We start from the raw sequence: 16,159 nt of genomic DNA, 5'->3' as shown, positions 1-16,159 counted from the left end.
GAACAAAAGAAAGAGGCAGCCTGAAGAAAGGAAGAAATGCCTCACCACAGAGTGTTTTGGGTTTTTTTATTAAGCGTCTCTTATATCACGTGGTAGAAATTCAGAAAAATAAAGGTCAGGAGAGGCATGGTTTATTTGGAACATTCCTGCATAGCAGACAAGATATATCCTTGTGCAAATTATCCCTGCAGCACTCGCATCTTTAATTGCTGCTTTTCCTCCTCCTGGGGAAGCAGGGTTGCTTTATTTACTCCAAGCAATATTTTCTCCCTCCTCCTTGACAAAGAACAAGCTCCCATCTTGGCAAGTGCTCACTGGTTTACTAAATGCTCATCACACCCATGCTAAGGAGAGTGGAGCTGGTTAATTTATCACTTGCTACAGTGATTAACTTGCCCAGCTGCCGGGTTCAAGAGCCCCAGAGTGCCTCAGGTTAGAGAGGATCACAGAAGGAAAAGCTCCATTGAATTAAGCTGCTGCCACACTGGCCCTCTTTGCCTGTCAAACACATTCAGCTGCTCTGGCCCTGCCCTGTGAAAATCCCCATAAAATACAAGTGAAAATCCCTCATCACCTGTGAGGAAGCACAGCTGGGTTCTGCTCAGGGCATTTCAAACTACGTGAGGTATTTGTGACCTCCCCTTGCAAAGGCAGCATCTCAGGAAAACCAAAAGTTTCTTTTCCTGCACTCACCATACTCAGGACACCTTCCCCTAGACCAGGTTGCTCCAAGCAGACACAGAGAGTGAAGAGGAGCAAGCGCCCCAGGGTCCGGCCCAGAGGCTCACGGAGGAAGCGAGGAGCCCCTGCGGCTCCCAGGTTCCCCAGGCCTCAGGCTGCTCCTGGCGAGCAGCCACGTGCTCCCGCCAGCCCCCTGGGCAGCCCCTGCGGCTGCGGCCCCTGCCTGGCAGTGGCCCGGGAGCTGCAGGAACTGATGCTGCAGCTCTGGGACGGCAACGGGACACGTGCGCCCCTCTACTCTGGGATGTGGCAGGCCTTGTGGAAAGAACTGGACGAGCTGCTGAAGAGAGGCCACCTGCCCTGCTGTGCCTCGGCCAGCTCCTCCACAAGCCTCCATCCCTTCCAGAGGCTGCTCCCAGCGAGATTCTCCATCCCTGGGAGAGCCTCAAGGCCTGCAAGGATGGCACAGCAGGGGGGAGCCACCACCATCCATGCAGGAACCTCAGGCTGTCAGAGACCCTGCACCCTGCCAGCAGCCTCTGCTATCTCTGACAGCCTCCATCCCTCGCAGAGGCTCAGTGAGACCTGTCAGCCTGCGGAAGGAGCAGAGCCCGTGGACAGGTCTCCCAGCTCCCTTGGACTCACGGACTTCAACAACATGGGCGCAATCCTGACCCTTAACATGGCAGAGGAAAGCCCACAAGTCCAAATGGGAGCCCAGCCCGATGCAGGGGAGCCTGCTCAGGAGCAGCTGGTGGGGCAGCAAGTGTCCTGGAGCCAGCTGTGGTCATCCCACAGCGGCCAGGACAGCCAGGATGCTGTGCCGGTTCTGCCAGCTGGAAACAGCCCGAGCCTGGTGGTGGAGACGAGCCTTCAGAGGTTCCTCCATCTGCAGGAAGCTGCCCCGAGACAGCCCTCGAGTGCCGCGAAGGGCTTTCTAGTAGCAGGTGAGATCTTCTGAGGAGCTGCCTGAGGCTCCGCCGGGGCTCTGGAGGGGCGCGGCCAGGCCAGGCCAGGGCCCCTGAGAGCAGCCCAGTCGCTGGCTGTTTCCAGTGCCTCCGATGGCCCGGCTTGAAAACGCCCTGTCTGCTTTGCAGCCGCTCCTGGGTCTCCCCCGTGCCAAGCCTCGGGCTGCAGCCCCGGCCGCCGGCAGGAGCAGAGCCCAGCCCACGACGCCGGGGACAGCGCCGGTGCCGCCCTGCCCCGCTGGCCCGGGGCTGCCGCAGCCGCCTGTGCGCGCTGCCCCGGCCCGGCTCTGCCGCTCGCCAGCCCGGCGGCTGCAGGGCGGTGGCCGCTGCCCGGCGCGCAGCAGGAAGCGGGTGAGAGCGCGGCGGCCCGCGGGGGCCCGGCCCGCTCCACTCGCGGCACTTGCGGGAGGGGCGGGTCCTGGGCGCAAGGCTGATGGCTCGCTCTTGGCCGCAGGGCAAAGGAGGCAGCGGCAGGAGCGGTACCTGCTGGGCCCGCAGCTGGGCAGCGGCGGCTTCAGCACCGTCTTCTCGGGCATCCGCCTCTCGGACGGCAGCCCGGTGAGTGGCCGCGACGGCCGGGCCTGGGCGGAGGGGCAGCGGCGGGGAGGGGCAGGGCTGGAGCTCAGCCCTCCTCTCCCCATGGCTCGCAGGTGGCCCTCAAACGCGTGGCCCGGGAGAGCGTCCTGCAGTGGGACGAGCTGGTGAGCGAGCGGGGCCAGCGGGACAGAGCGGGGCGTGGCGGGCAGGGAGAATCCCGGGGCGGGTTCAGCGTGCGGAGCCGCAGCCCCGCGGGCCTGGGCACGCCGAACAGCGGTGCCGGGGCCGGGCAGGGGCAGCCCCGAGCATCCCCCGGGCGGGAGGAAGCGCAAGCGCCTGGGAGGCTGCGGCAGGGGGCACTGGGGCATCCCGGGCAGGGCGCAGCGCGGCCCCAGGCCTGCAGCAGCAGCAGCAGCAGCAGCTGCCGCAGGCACTGATTTTCTCCTCCTCACAGCCCGACGGCACCCGCGTGCCCTTGGAGGTGGTGCTGATGGAGAAGGTGGGCTCTGGCTGCCAGAACATCATCCAGCTGCTCGACTGGTTTGAGCTGCCGGATAGCTTCATCCTGGTGCTGGAGCGTCCGGGAGCATCACGGGATCTCCTGGAGTTCCTGCAGGAGCAGGACCAGGGGTTCCTGTGCGAGGAGCAGGCGCGCTGGGTTTTCTGCCAGGTGCTGGAGGCCGTGTGGCACTGCACCGCCTGCGGCGTCCTGCACCGGGACATCAAGCCGGAGAACCTCCTCGTGGACCTGGAGAGCGGCGACCTGAAGCTCATCGACTTCGGTTGCGGCACCTTCCTCCAGGAGCGGGCCTTCACGGACTTTGCCGGTGAGCCCATGGCCTGGGTCCTGCTCCCGGTGCCAGGCACTGCACGGCCCCGTTCCCTCCCGGGCCGCGGCCTTCAGCCGGCTGCCCTTTGGCACGGGGCGGATGCCGTGCCCCAGGAGGCGGCTGCCGGCCCTGACGAGAGAGGGGGCGGCAAAAGCGGCTCCCGGCCCCTTGGCTCAGCGGGCCCACAAGGGCCTGGGCTGCTCCACTGGCCTTCTTGGCCTTGCGGAATGGTTTCCTGCCTTTGGCCAGCTGGCTGGGGGACGCGGGGTGGCCTCGGGGGGGAAGCTGTGGCCGCGGGCACAGCCCCTGCCTCGGTCAGGAGGCTGGTGCCAGGCTCTGGAAGGCAGCAGCCTGCGCCCGGCCAGCGCCGCCTGTCTCCCCTAGGAACGCGCGTGTACAGCCCGCCCGAGTGGACCTGGCTGGGTTGCTACCACGGCCACGCGGCGACCACCTGGTCCCTGGGCGTGCTGCTGTACGTCATGGTCTGCGGCAGCCTCCCCTTCCAGGACGACCAAGCCATCGTGCTGGGGAAGCTCTTCTTCCGGCGGCAGCTCTCTCCAGGTGGGTGTCCGGCCTCAAGCCGGCGGGCTTTGGCAGTGGCGGCGCACGCCCGGCGCGGCCCTCACGCAGCTCCGCGGGACGTGGATCTGCCCTCACGGGCCGGCCGCAGGAGGGGCCCGTGCCGACGGGGTCAGCGCGGCACGGGCGGCCGGAGGAGGCGGCCGCGTCCCGCCGTGCCGCTCTCCCGCGCGGGGCTGAGCCGGTCGGGAGCCCGGCACGGCCCAGAGCGCTCGCGGCACGGCCCGGGCCCCGCGGGTGACGGGGGCAGCTGGGCTGGAGACTTCTGGCGGTGACCGGCGCTTTCTGGCTTCTCTCCCCAGAGCTCCAGCACCTGATCCGATGGTGTTTGGCCAAGCACCCTGCGGACAGGCCGGAGCTGGAGGAGATCTCGCGCCACCATTGGGTGTGGGGCCGGCGTTTTTGATGCCTTGCCGGAGCCTCTGCAGCACCCACTTACTGAGTCCCACGCAGGACTGAGGACCCGAGAAATAAACAACAAACCCATTTTGGTGTGTCAAGGCTGGTCCTTGTCAGCAACTTCAGCTAAAGAGCGATATTGGTGGGGAAAAGGGAGATACAGGAGTCCTTGGGAGGCCTGAAACTGCTAATGGTGGTGGGGGAGAGCCCAGCAGACTCCTCCTGCATATCCCTATCCCTTACACAGGGGAAGCCCTGGCTAAAATCCAGGAAAAACCGCACTGTGGATCCAAGGATAAGAACCAGGATCTGTGTGGAGATCGTACCTCGCGGGAGGCCATGGGGCCACCCCTTGCTGAGGGGTTTAACATTTTACAAAGATGGGCCATCGGTCTTCAAGTGCAGCCCTGTGGTGTTCTTCCACTAGAACTCCTGTGGCATGCTCCTGTTCAACATCCACACAAAATTCAAATTCTTTTTCCCTGTCTGGAAGGGCTAGGGCAGGAGACTCAGTTCATCTGCTTTTTAACACTTTAAAATTCTTTAAAAATCTTTACAATTCTGCCGGGCTCGTACTGGGCAGGGATGGCAGTGTTCTAGGCAGACATACGTTGCCCCAAAAGACCTGCCTTGAACAGGAGCTCAGCAACAGGCTGTAACCCCTTGCCTTCTCTCCCTTGAAACAGGGTATTGCTTTTTAGACACCACTTGTCCCGGTGCCTTCGAAGTCATTTGGAGAGGTTGCATATCTAATTTTCCACATTTCTGTGGGACTGCTCGCACTTCTGGCTTTACTTCAGCATAGGTCTTCTCTGACATTATACACAAAGTTACAAGGGCCGTAGCTTCCTCATCAGCTTTCACACTCATAATTGACATTCCCATTTTAGCCATCAAATCCCTTCCCAGTAAATTGTAATCACAGGTAGGAAGAAACAGAAATTCATGCGTGTCAAGCCTATCAGGCACATTTACCAACAGTAGTAGTGGCAGTATTTTCCCTGGACTGTGTTGGCAGAAGAGGAGGCAAGGATGTGCAGAGCCATTGGTCCCGAGGTCATGGCTGTGGGGAGGATGAGAGGACAGTAGGGGCACGTGGCGAGGTGGAACCCGGCAGCATCTTGCCCATCCAGGGCACCCTGAGAGCCAGCAGAGCCGAGCCTGCAGTGCCTGGCCCTCTGGGACCAAATGCCTTCCCTCCCCTTCCCTCCTCTGCCCCCTCATTGCCTCGCCTCCCTGCCCTGCTGGGCTCTTCTCACTGCCTCCTCCTTGACCTCCTGGCACGGCCACTTCTGGACCCGGGCTGGCCATAACCTCTGGACAGGGTCATGGCCAGCCGGACGCTGGGATTTGGCACCTAGTCAGGGTTGAGAGATCCTTCCAGGCACTGAAGCAACTGGGAGACCAGTTGTTGTGGGGCCACTGGAAGGACAGGTGTGGCCACCACGCTGGCACTGGGGATGGGAGGTCACTGGGACCCCGTGTCCTGCCCACAGGCTTTCTCCCAGCTCTCCAGGGGTGTCTGACACTCAGCTCGGCCCTCCGTGGCTCTGCAGCCCACCAGGGCCAGCAGAACCCTGATGCCCAAAGCCATGCCAAGCATGGCTTGGCCCACTTGGAGTGGCCGAATCCTGTGGGAATTCGGCTCTCTGAGCACCCTCTCTGCTTTTAGCTGCTCCCAGTGTCCTTGTCCCACAGACCCTGGCTCTGCCAAGTACCACTGGCTTCTCTGGGTGCCAAAGGATTTCCAACAAGAGAAGGACAGTGGTGTTACAGTGATCTTTCACGTGGTATTGCCTGGGACAACTTGGACCAGAACAATATCTGTGACGCTGTGGCGTTGGATGGGTGTCTTGGTTTAAAAAGACAGGAGTCTGTGAAGGAAGGCAAAAGCCTCATGTGAAATGGAAAAGGTAAACTCCCTCCCTCCGAATTACCACCATTTCAAAATTAAAAAGCTCTCAGGCAAAGATATGGAAATGGGAATAACAGTTCTTTACTAGGAGAAAAACTAAATAAAAATAATAATAATAAAAATGCAATTAGTACAAACAAAACTAGTGGTAGAGTCAGAAACCTGACACCCTGAGGAGTCAGGGTGTTGGTAGTGGTTCAGTTAAATGGTGGCTGTTCTCCTGGAGTGGCAGATGAAATGCTGCTAAAGCGGTGATCTCTAGAAGGGTGGAGTTTTCTCGGAAGGTCTGGTAGTTCAGCTTGGCCTTCCTCTGGGAACCTAGCAGAGAAGAAAGCTACTTCCCTGGGAATCCAGCGAAGGGCTGCCCTGGTGTCCCAAAAAGTGCTGATTTTATGCAGGTAGGAATGCATGGCTCCTCCCTCTGGGTGGAGCATCTCACAATGGGATGATGCAATTTCACCAGTCATGCAGTGAGTCATTCCATGGCCCATTAACAGAAGATAACTTCCCCGAGGGAGACATTGTTCTTGGAAGAGATAAGAAAACTGCCCAACCTCCAACAGATGGCAAATAGAATACATGCTTATCTTACAAGCCAGGACAATGGGATTCATCCCAATATGTCCCAACAGGAAGCCCCTAAATCCTCTGCCCAAGGTCCTGAAAGACAAGGAGGTCCACGCTGGCTCAGTGTTCTCTGGCCCTTTCTGATCTGACAGGAAGGGATTGGACTCTCCAGGAAACTCCAGCCCTGATAATCTGATCTTGATAGCGGGAAAGGCCATCATTGGCACTACTGGGAAGTGATGGAAGGACAGTGCCAGCACCTGGACAGGGCAGCGTGAGATAACGGAGGGGAATGTAGGAGAACAGATTATGGGACGCAGGGAATGGGGCTGCAGCCGAGCCTCATTCCCAATGAGGTGCAGCTGTATAAGACAGGTGAACAGCACTGAAGGAAAAGAAGCACGGAATGCTGATGTTTATTGACCAACCACAAAAGAGTAAAAGGGCACTCAGATATTACGCATGTAAGGGAAAAGGGTATAAAAGTTTGTAACTGGGGAATAATAAAATGCTGGTGCTTGAAACCTTTCATGGTGTCAGTCATGAGTCCGCAGTCAGGGAAATTCCTGTTTGATTGACTATGCCACTACCATGAGGTCACCCATCTCATGGATGATGGGAAGGCAATGCAGGTTCTATTTCAGGATTTTAAGTGCAGTTTTGATCCTGTCCCTCGCAGAATACATCTGGAGCAGGTGTCCAGGTGTGAGACAAAGAGAGACAGGGTGTGCTGGCTGAAGAATGGGCTGATGTACTGGTTTTCAATGGGATAGGATCCATTTCCTTCCCAGGGAGCAGCAAAGAGCTGGGTTTGGATTCAGGACCGGAATGTGGTAGATAGCACACGGATGGCTTGGATGTTGCTGAGCGGGGCTTGCCCTCCTCAAGGACTTTGCAGTGTCACATTGGACAATCCATGTCCTTTTTCAACAGTCCTTTGTGTGACGAGGGCTCCCAGGTAAGAATTTGAAAAGAAAGTTCTAAAAAACCCCAAACCACAGAAGCTTGCATGGCTTCAAGATCTCAAGTACCAAAAAGAAAAGAACCACTGACTCTGCCTTGGTCCTCTTGAAAATTTGTTCCTTGTTGGTTTTTTGTATGTGTGGAGGGGGAAATTATTGCTTGTGTCTAAATCAGTCCCATCCTTATCCCCTGAAACTGGAACAGGTTCCTGCCATCATGGAGCCTCACGTGGGTGCCGTGGTTTTGCTCCTGCAGTCGGGGCCTTTTCTTTTTGGGGTCTCTATTCCCCAGCCAGCACATTTGTTACCCGAACAGTGCTTCAGCAGGAGAGAAACTCGCATGTCAGGAGCTCTCAGGTTTGGGAGTATCCACCCTGAGTATTTCAGGTATCAAACCTTGGAGAAAAAGAAAAAATTTTCTTGCTACCTGAATACTTCTTGTAAGAGCAGCACCTGTAGTATGAAGTGTTGAAGGGCGAGTGTCTTTCCTTCTCTGGAGTTCCTGAGAACAGGTTGTGTTCATTTTACCTGGAATTTGATCAGATACCAGCCAAATTGCTCATTTTAAGTTAGATAATTAGGTCTTGGCTGTAAAAGAACAAGTTGCATTTTCTGTTTCAGAGTTGTATTCTGGAAATATTACAAAGTGCTTTCCGTGTCACCAGAGCTGCCTATGAGCTGACAGAGGATCCCAGCCTCCTCACGTGGGTCCTGCACAGCTTAGAGAAAAGGCAATCAGCAAAGTACAGGAGAAATGGAAACAATTTTCCTGCCCACAGTAGAAGAATTCTGTGGCTGAGGATGAAAGCAAGGGTGACAGACATGGAGACAGGGGTGCCAAGGGCTGCCCTGGCAGAACTTGCTGAACTCTGAGGCCTCCCTTGTGTTTTTGAAACCAGAATCAAGACGCTTTCAGGTTGTGGTAGGTGGGATGATGGTGGGGGGCTTTGTGATTTGGAAATCACTGCCTTGAAAAAGCAAAATGACACCTTGTGCTGGTGTCTTTACCTTTTAAATTTCAAGCACCCCCAGTTCCCATCCTCTCGCAGGACCACCTGCACAGGAAGTTGCACAGTAATGGATTTGAGCTGTCTAGAACATTATTTCTCCTCCCCTTGCCTCTCCCTCACAGAAAATCTCTTCTGCTAACATAGAGTGCCCTGACAAGTTCAGGCAAGTGCACCAAAAGTGCACTAGAATATGGTCCCCCTTAGGAGATGGACCAGCTGCTGATGAGGATCTGCCTTTCAAATGTGGTTTTCTTTTTTTTATTATTTTTCTTTTCTTTTCTTTTCTTTTCTTTTCTTTTCTTTTCTTTTCTTTTCTTTTCTTTTCTTTTCTTTTCTTTTCTTTTCTTTTCTTTTCTTTTCTTTTCTTTTCTTTTTTGTTTTTCATTTTGTTTTGTATTGTAAATGCAGGCAAAACCCAATGGGAAAAATGACAATGTCTGACTCAATTCAGAAGGCTGAATGATTATTATAATTATGTTACAATGGATTAGTATACTATATAAAAGGAAGATCCTAAAAGTGCATACTACTTTCTCTGACTCTAACTCTCCCACAACTTGAGACCCTCTCTCTCTAGTCCAGCCCCAGGTGGGTTGGATTGGCCATCAGGCTCAAACAATCCTCACCAGAATCTGATCAAGCACTCACTCCAGGTAAACAATTCTCCAAACACATTCCACATAGGAAAAACAAGGAGCAGAAATAGAAATTGTTTTCTCTTTTATTTCTCTCCGTGCACCTTTATGAAAAATCTTGAGAGGGAGAGAAATGTGCTTACCACAGTTTTGTTTTTCAGGTTTCTGGAGAACAAGGTGATAAATAAAATTATTTCCTTACTCCATACTCTATGGCTAAAAAATTTAGAAGATGAGAGAAAACAAGAATCAATCCCAGGAGAATAGGAAACTTCTTCCTATTCAGCTTGTAAATGAATTTCTGTGTGTTTTGGTCGCGTTAATCAAACATATTTGGTAAGTTCTTTGTTTTGTTTTTTGTTTTAGTTGGTTTGCATTTCATCCTCTGTCCAGTTTGAACTTTATTAAGGTCAGGAGGCTTTCTTTATCTCTGCTAGATGGCTTTTTTCACCTCCAGTTTGTGTGTTGAATAGTGAATTTGGATGGGATTTCTTTGACAGGAGGATTTAGGTGTTTGAATACACGGGGAATAAAGTAAAATGTGATGCCCAGTTGCTGTCAAATCCTTCGTCCCTAATTCCTGGCCATTCTGACAGCAGGGATTAAGAGCTGTAGTGATGGTTTGCATGGCACTCGTGTTTTCCTTTGCCAGGACTAATGTAGATCTGGCCAAGCTGAGTGGGTTGTTCAGCACCCTCAGCTCTGTGCTGCAATACTGTGCTGTTGTTGTGGAGGCTTTTAGGGAGATGAGGCATTACACAGTTAATGAGAGCGTCCTCTCCAGCAGGAGCTGCTGCTGCTGCACACGTGGAGCCTTGTCAGCAAAGAGCTGCAGCTGCAGGAGGACCTGCGGGCCCTGGCTCAGAAGGACTGAAACAAAGAATTGCTCAGTAAGTGCTGAAATACTTCCAGCAAGGTGTATTTTGTTGTAGCTGTTTCAGGCCAGCAGTTCAAATGAGGCAAACTTCTCTGGAAGTAGGACTAACACCTTCTGTCTGGCTGATATACCTTGAGGGAGGAGGAAAGGAAAGGGAAAGACATTTTTTGGATCTTCCTTGTGGTGATTTTGAACCTTTGAACACAATTTGGAAGCTTTGGGGAAACACAGTTTATGAAGGGAAAGAGCTTTAAAATGAAACTTAGTGGCAAATCTTGAGTCAGGCTTTGAAAAGGGGTATTTTTAATGAAATCTTAAGAGAAGAAGCAGCGCCTGGAGGCTTTGTGCTCAAAGCTATGAATGGGGATCTGAAAGAGATGTGTAAGTAAAAACAATAAATAAGTAAAGCAAGTGAAAGTTAACAGTTGGTGTCTCTGGTTGTCACCAGTTTTGAAGAAAGGAAAACAAGCCAGGACTTGTGTGACTTCTCTTGTTCTCTTTGTGAACAAAAAGTGCAAGGAACTTAGGAGTGGGAGTTCTTAAAGCAGCACTGGTTTCCTGCAGCAGCAGCTGCTTTTGGTGCACATTAAAGCTTCTGTAGGTTTGTTTAAATGTTCTGTATCAGTTAAGAAAGTGTCATGTATTTAGGGATTCTGTAAAAGCTTTAGCTTTTCTACAGTTTCTTCACCCTTTAAAACTCCTCAGAAAGATGTGAAGAGGGTTTGTGGAGTGATGCCTGTAACTCAGTGCATGTGTGGGTTGTGTTGCTCCAGGCTTCAGGAGCTTCTCTCGTGCCCAGGCTGGGTGGTCCAGTTTGGAACAGGGTTCCAGCCTGGAGTCCCTGGAGCTCCCGGGGCCCCCTTGAACAGCACAGGCTCCATGAGGCTGCTAAACGAGGCTGGTACTTGCCATTGTAACAACTGAATCAGCACAGGAGAACACCTTGCTTCACAATTTTGTTCTAGGAAAATCCTTTGGAGTATCTGATGTTTGTTTTGATGGTGGTTATCTTCTTACAGAAAATATTAAAGAACAAACCTCAAGCCTCATCTCGTGTGTATCGTCACACTCAGAAAAAGAACGGGGTGGAAGAAGATGACCCTGCTGCAGACGTGGAAGTGCCTGAGCTGGAGAAATGCAGAGAACATCTGAATTCCATCCTTGCCCACTGGGACCCTGTTTTCCCAGCACCACCCTCCACACACGGAGGGGAGACCCTCAGAGCCGGTGAAGGTGGGGGTGAGGCAGTGGCTGTCACCTCTGCATCTGTTCACATTGTCACTGCGTGGCGTGAGGTCCCTGGCTGGGCAGAGCCCCTCGGGGAGCAGGACGTGTCCCCAGCACCGAGGTGGCTGCGGAACCGCGTCCTGCCACACCCGGCGGCCGCGCGGGAGATGTTCAGGGATGAGACACTGAGGAACAGCCTCTTCAAGCTTTGCACCCACCCTGCCAGGCCAGCAGCACCTCGGCTGGGCTCTCCAGGCAGCTCGGTGGGCTCAGTTCCATCGTGCTGCAGCTAATGGAGGAGCAGGGCCTGTTCAGCACCTTCCACGAGCTTCTGACATCTCTGTGCCTATCAGCAGCGGTGGAAGAGGATGCGGACAAGACAGGTGACTTGTCTTGTTCTTATCACTTATGTTACAAGGCAGTGGTGGGAGACACTAGGAAATTCCATGGCTTTTTAAATCCATTCAATCAGTTCTCCCGTATCCACCCAGGCTCGTGGCTTCCCAAAGCAGAAGCTGTGTCTTTGGTGGGACGGGGGCAGGAGTGGGCAGCACAGAGCGTGGCCACACTGTGAGGTTTTCTGACACTTCAACACTCCCACTCCCTCTAAGAAACTTCCCTTTCAGGGACTAAAATGGAATAAAAGGTGTGAAAGAAATATAATTCCAAGAGGGAAAATAGTCTGCAAAAACACCCAGCTCCACGTGGGCCTGGATGCTGATCCCTATTGCTGGTCAGTGAGAGTATCTGACAGGTCAGATTTCCAACTGCTTTATTTAACAGGAAACTGGTTTGTTCCTTCTTGTGAGTAGGATCGTTGGCTTTGCATGGGCAAAGCCACTCCAGATTTTCCAGCTAGGAAAAGAGTTAGGGAACTCTTTTAAAACATAGTCCAGGAAGTACCAAGCAGCTTAGCTTGGTAATCCTGTGGGGAAATAGAAGAATATCTGTTCTGATTTTTGTCTTCTCTTTTTCCCACAGCTGTTTCTGTATTCCTGACTTCCATTTACATTGGAGACATGTGGCTTGGAGCACAGGAGCCAGATATGTTACTTACTCATGTCAGATTGATCTGCACTAGTGCAGATTATGAGTTACAGGGTGACTCAGACACTCGGAAACAAGGGGAAGAAACTGTTATGTCTTTTTGCAAAACAATTTGGCTCCATCAGGGCATTAATTCAGGGAACTAACACTTCACCTTTAATGTTCTTCTCTGCTCTGTCCTCATCACTGTGAGAGCCTCCTGAGCTGTTTTCATATAGACCTACCTAGTTTTGTCAAAAAAAAAAATTAGTATTTTATTACTGGGTGCAAACTCGGGGGAAGATTTTATTCAACATCTCACACTGGGGCATTAAAGCTCCAATGTCCCTTTTCTTGAACAGTTTGAGAGATAATATTACTTTACTGTAAGTTTTATTACAGGCATTTTTATCTTTTTGAAGAACAAAAAAGATTGTTTGTGCATGTGTCTCAGCAGCGGGCCCAGCACAGCCCGGCAGGTTTGGAATTTTCTTTGCTATGCTGCAGGTGTATTCAAGACAGCATTCCTCTTTGTTTGACAGAAGGAAGACAAAAAAATAATTCTTAGCAAAAAAGGATGTTTTCTTTCCTGTCTATCAAGCAGCCAAATACCACCAGCTAGCTATCCATATTTTAAAATCAGCTGGAGAACTTGCATCCCAGGGACCTGGGGACTGTCTGAAGAGAGCTCTGGCCAGCTCTGTTAGCTGTTAAGCACCCCTGGAACAGCGGAGAAGAGGCTGGAAGAGTTCCAGTGCCCCAGTACCCAGAGACCCATCTGGTCAGGGCAGGTCACTCTTAGGCAGTGCTGCGACTGACCTGGGCCCAGGCAAAATCACAGAACTGGAGCTGAGCTAAGACACAACTGAAAAAATCTTTCAAAGGACAGGGAAGCTAATTCCAGACTCTGTGGGTTTGGACAAAGACAAGTGCAGTGACAATGTCTGATATAATTTTCTGAGGGAGGTGTGATTGGAAGGATGAAGGCAGCTGCACATCTGTACTTTACTGTGAGGGTGCTCGTGCCCCACATCCAAATACTGAATGGAGCTCCTCATGGTAAGAGATCTGTCTGGAGCCAGCAGGGAGCCCCGGGGCCCTGGACTGAGCCTGTCCCAGAGCAAGAAACAGGGATGAGGGATGAGACATGCAGATCTTCCAACTCTCTGGGCATCCAGCTTGGGTTTCTCTCCAACTTTACACTGTCTGGTATGAAGGTGATAGCCAGAAGAATTGTGTTGTGCATGGCTATCAGCATCCTGTGCCAGCCTTGGCCAGGAACCATCTCTGGCCACAAACCCTTATTTTTCTGTGTCATTTTGGATGTTAATACACATCATTGAAGCAAATGTTAATGCTCTGCATCCCAGCAGTGTGATCATCAGCTGCCTTGGCAGGCAGATGGGTTTGAAATCAGTGGTCCTGTGCTCCAGACCTTTTGTCTTATTTCTGTGGGATCGTGCTGTGCTGACAAGAGGGACTGGGACATGGATACCTCAGGGCAGGGCTTGTACAGGCATCAGCCTTCCCCGCTCTCCCAGAGGCACCCATCAAAGCTGGCACCAAATCGCTCTGTATTGCAGAGACGTGTGGGCTGCAGTCGGACCGTGGATTCCATCCAGGACCTCTCCGTGTCTCAGGATTCCACTGTGGCCTAAGTAGAGAGAGCTGTTGCGTGGCCTTTGGAAGGCACTGTGGCAGTGCCTGGTTTGTGTGCAGATGTGCAGGTAAGAACAAGGGACTCTGCTGGAGGGCGGAGGGCCCTTGCCAGGAGAGTTAACCCTTGGAGTTACGCAGTGGGGGAAGAGATGGGTGTCATGCACGGCCAAAATTGCATCAACGCTGCATCAAAAGAGGTGGGGGAATGGGGGGGATTCTGCCTCTCTCCCCCACCCGGGTGAGACCCCACCTGCAGAGCTGCCCCAGCCCTGGGCTCCAGCACAAGAAGTATGTGGAGCTGTTGGAACAAGCGCGGAGGAGGCCATGGAGGTGCTCTGAAGGGTAGAGCCCCTCTGCTCTGGAGCCAGGCTGGGAGAGCTGGGGGTGCTCACCTGGAGAGGAGAAGGATCCAGGGAGAGCTCGGAGCCCCCTCCAGGGCCTGAAGGGGCTCCAGGAGAGCTGGAGAGGCACTGGGGACAAGGCCTGGAGGGACAGGACACGGGGAATGGCTCCCACTGCCAGAGGGCAGGGATGGATGGGGTCTAGGGAAGGAATTCCTGGCTGGGAGAGTGGACAGGTCCTGGCACAGGGTGCCCAGAGAAGCTGCCTCCTCTCACCAGGACGTGGGTGAGCTGGGAGGGCACAGGGGGTCCTGCCCGTCCCTGGGCTTGACAGAGATGGATGAGCAGAGAAACAGTGAAGGTAAAAGTTCTCCAGCCTTGACCGGGGACGTGAGTGTGCGTTTGTTGGGTGAGTGTAAAGACGTTGATTTGTATTCCACGGACAGATTCAAGCGAGATCTCTTTGGTTGCTCTTGGGGGATGAAGTTTATTCAGGACGCAGAGAGGCTCTGCCTCGAGCTGCCAGACACAGCACGTGGCTGGGCCTCGGGTGATGGGGGAGGGGAGAGACAAAGAGGGGAGCAGGGACTCCCAGAGGAAGCTCCAGGAGGAGAAGGGAGGATCCAAGAGAGCGTCCAGCCCCCCGGAGAGCCTTTATCAAAGGGGGCTCCAGGGTGGGCTGGAACAGGACCTGGGCCAATGGGGTCACAGGCACCTGATGGTTCAGGGGAGGGTTACAGATGTGGGGTGAGCCATACATTCTGGGGGGTGAGATGGAACAATCCATTTGGCCTTTGGACCCCGCTGTAGGTGAGGGTTATTGTCCAGCCAGCAGGGGGCGTTATATTCGTCCTGGCTGTACCATTGTGGTTCTTAATCATATTTATTTACCCTTCCCAACAGAGTCCCACATATTCATAAAGTTCTTTTCTCTCAGCCGGGGTTGAACAATCCAGGTCCAGGTGTGGACAATTTTTCCTGATGAGGTTCTGGGAACCGTGGCATTCAGATGCATCAGCCCGGCGATCCCAATCTTGAGTCGCTACCAGGATGATCAGCTCCCAGGTGTTCCAGTATCTTTTGGGACAGCCCATCTCCAGGATAGCCACTTATATTAAATTGTAAATGAGGCATTGTCCAAAAAAAACCTGGCTCTGGTGTAAACAAATATGTGTGTGTGTGTGGGGTAGGGGGGCAGCTTACAGTGCTGGTATGTGTATTGTGTAATAACTAAATATTATACATGCCAAATCATATTTGCCTTGATTCAATACAACAATATTTCATTGGAGTAAATTATAATCATAAATCTCACCCCCCACTCCCAATTGTTCCCACCAGACAGCCTGGGCTCTCTAGGACAGGTAGAAAGAAGGGGTGTGTGGTATTCACATATCCTTTGAACAGTGAGAGACACAGGCTTTCCCAGGAACATCCTGGGGAAGGCTGTGAGAAAGCTCAGAGAAAGAAGAAAAACAATTATCTCCATTTGCTGCATCTGATGTTTGGCACATGTGGAATGTGTTATGGAGATTGTTTACCAAAGCGGGATTTCTTCATTGGACTCTGGTGATGGTGTTTTGATTTCATTTGACCAACTCTGTGTTGGACTGTCTCTAAGGGTCACGGGTTTCTCTTCAGTATAGCAGTAGTATAGTTTTTAGTATAGTGTAATACAGGACAGCTTAATAAAGCTTTTATTCATCCTTCTGCAAACATGGAGTCAATGCACGTCATTCCCTGCAGTGGGGGTTCACCACAATAGGTATCGACATATACCCCTTGCATGGGAGAGTAGGAATGGAAAAGCTTGTTGCTGGGGGGACGCGGCGTGACAACACCTGACCTTCAAACGCAGCTACAAGAAATAAATTCCACCAATAAACGGCAAAGAAGGGTTGACTGACAGACTTTGGGAGGGCCCAGGGGTGGCTGATGCACCCTCC

At 52.8% G+C, this 16,159-nt stretch overlaps 2 protein-coding genes across 2 annotated transcripts in view; one reads left to right on the top strand and one right to left on the bottom strand.

The window, feature by feature from the left end:
- Positions 1 to 16,159, bottom strand: part of LOC121468955 (uncharacterized) — a 2,238,800-nt gene that overhangs the window by 1,251,160 nt on the left and 971,481 nt on the right. The gene's annotated exons all lie outside the window — the stretch shown is intronic.
- LOC140681300 (serine/threonine-protein kinase pim-1-like) lies at positions 1,743 to 4,024 on the top strand. Its single transcript, XM_072920861.1, has 5 exons — positions 1,743 to 2,207; positions 2,300 to 2,350; positions 2,641 to 3,013; positions 3,401 to 3,577; positions 3,898 to 4,024. The coding sequence occupies exons 1-5, from the start codon at positions 1,743 to 1,745 to the stop codon at positions 3,999 to 4,001; spliced, it is 1,170 nt and encodes a 389-aa protein (XP_072776962.1). The 3' UTR covers positions 4,002 to 4,024.

The sequence above is a fragment of the Taeniopygia guttata genome, chromosome 34, assembly GCF_048771995.1.
Source record: "Taeniopygia guttata chromosome 34, bTaeGut7.mat, whole genome shotgun sequence".
NCBI lineage: Eukaryota > Metazoa > Chordata > Aves > Passeriformes > Estrildidae > Taeniopygia > Taeniopygia guttata.
The sequence above is the reverse complement of the archived record's forward strand: the minus strand, read 5'-3'. Positions and strand labels throughout refer to the sequence as shown.

Excerpts from the sequence above, each read along its gene's own strand:
- LOC140681300 (XM_072920861.1), top strand. The coding sequence starts at position 1,743 with ATGGCCCGGCTTGAAAACGCCCTGTCTGCTTTGCAGCCGCTCCTGGGT. Across the intron at positions 2,351-2,640 it reads TCCTGCAGTGGGACGAGCTG|CCCGACGGCACCCGCGTGCC; the intron begins GTGAGCGAGCGG and ends TCCTCCTCACAG. Across the intron at positions 3,578-3,897 it reads CCGGCGGCAGCTCTCTCCAG|AGCTCCAGCACCTGATCCGA; the intron begins GTGGGTGTCCGG and ends TTCTCTCCCCAG.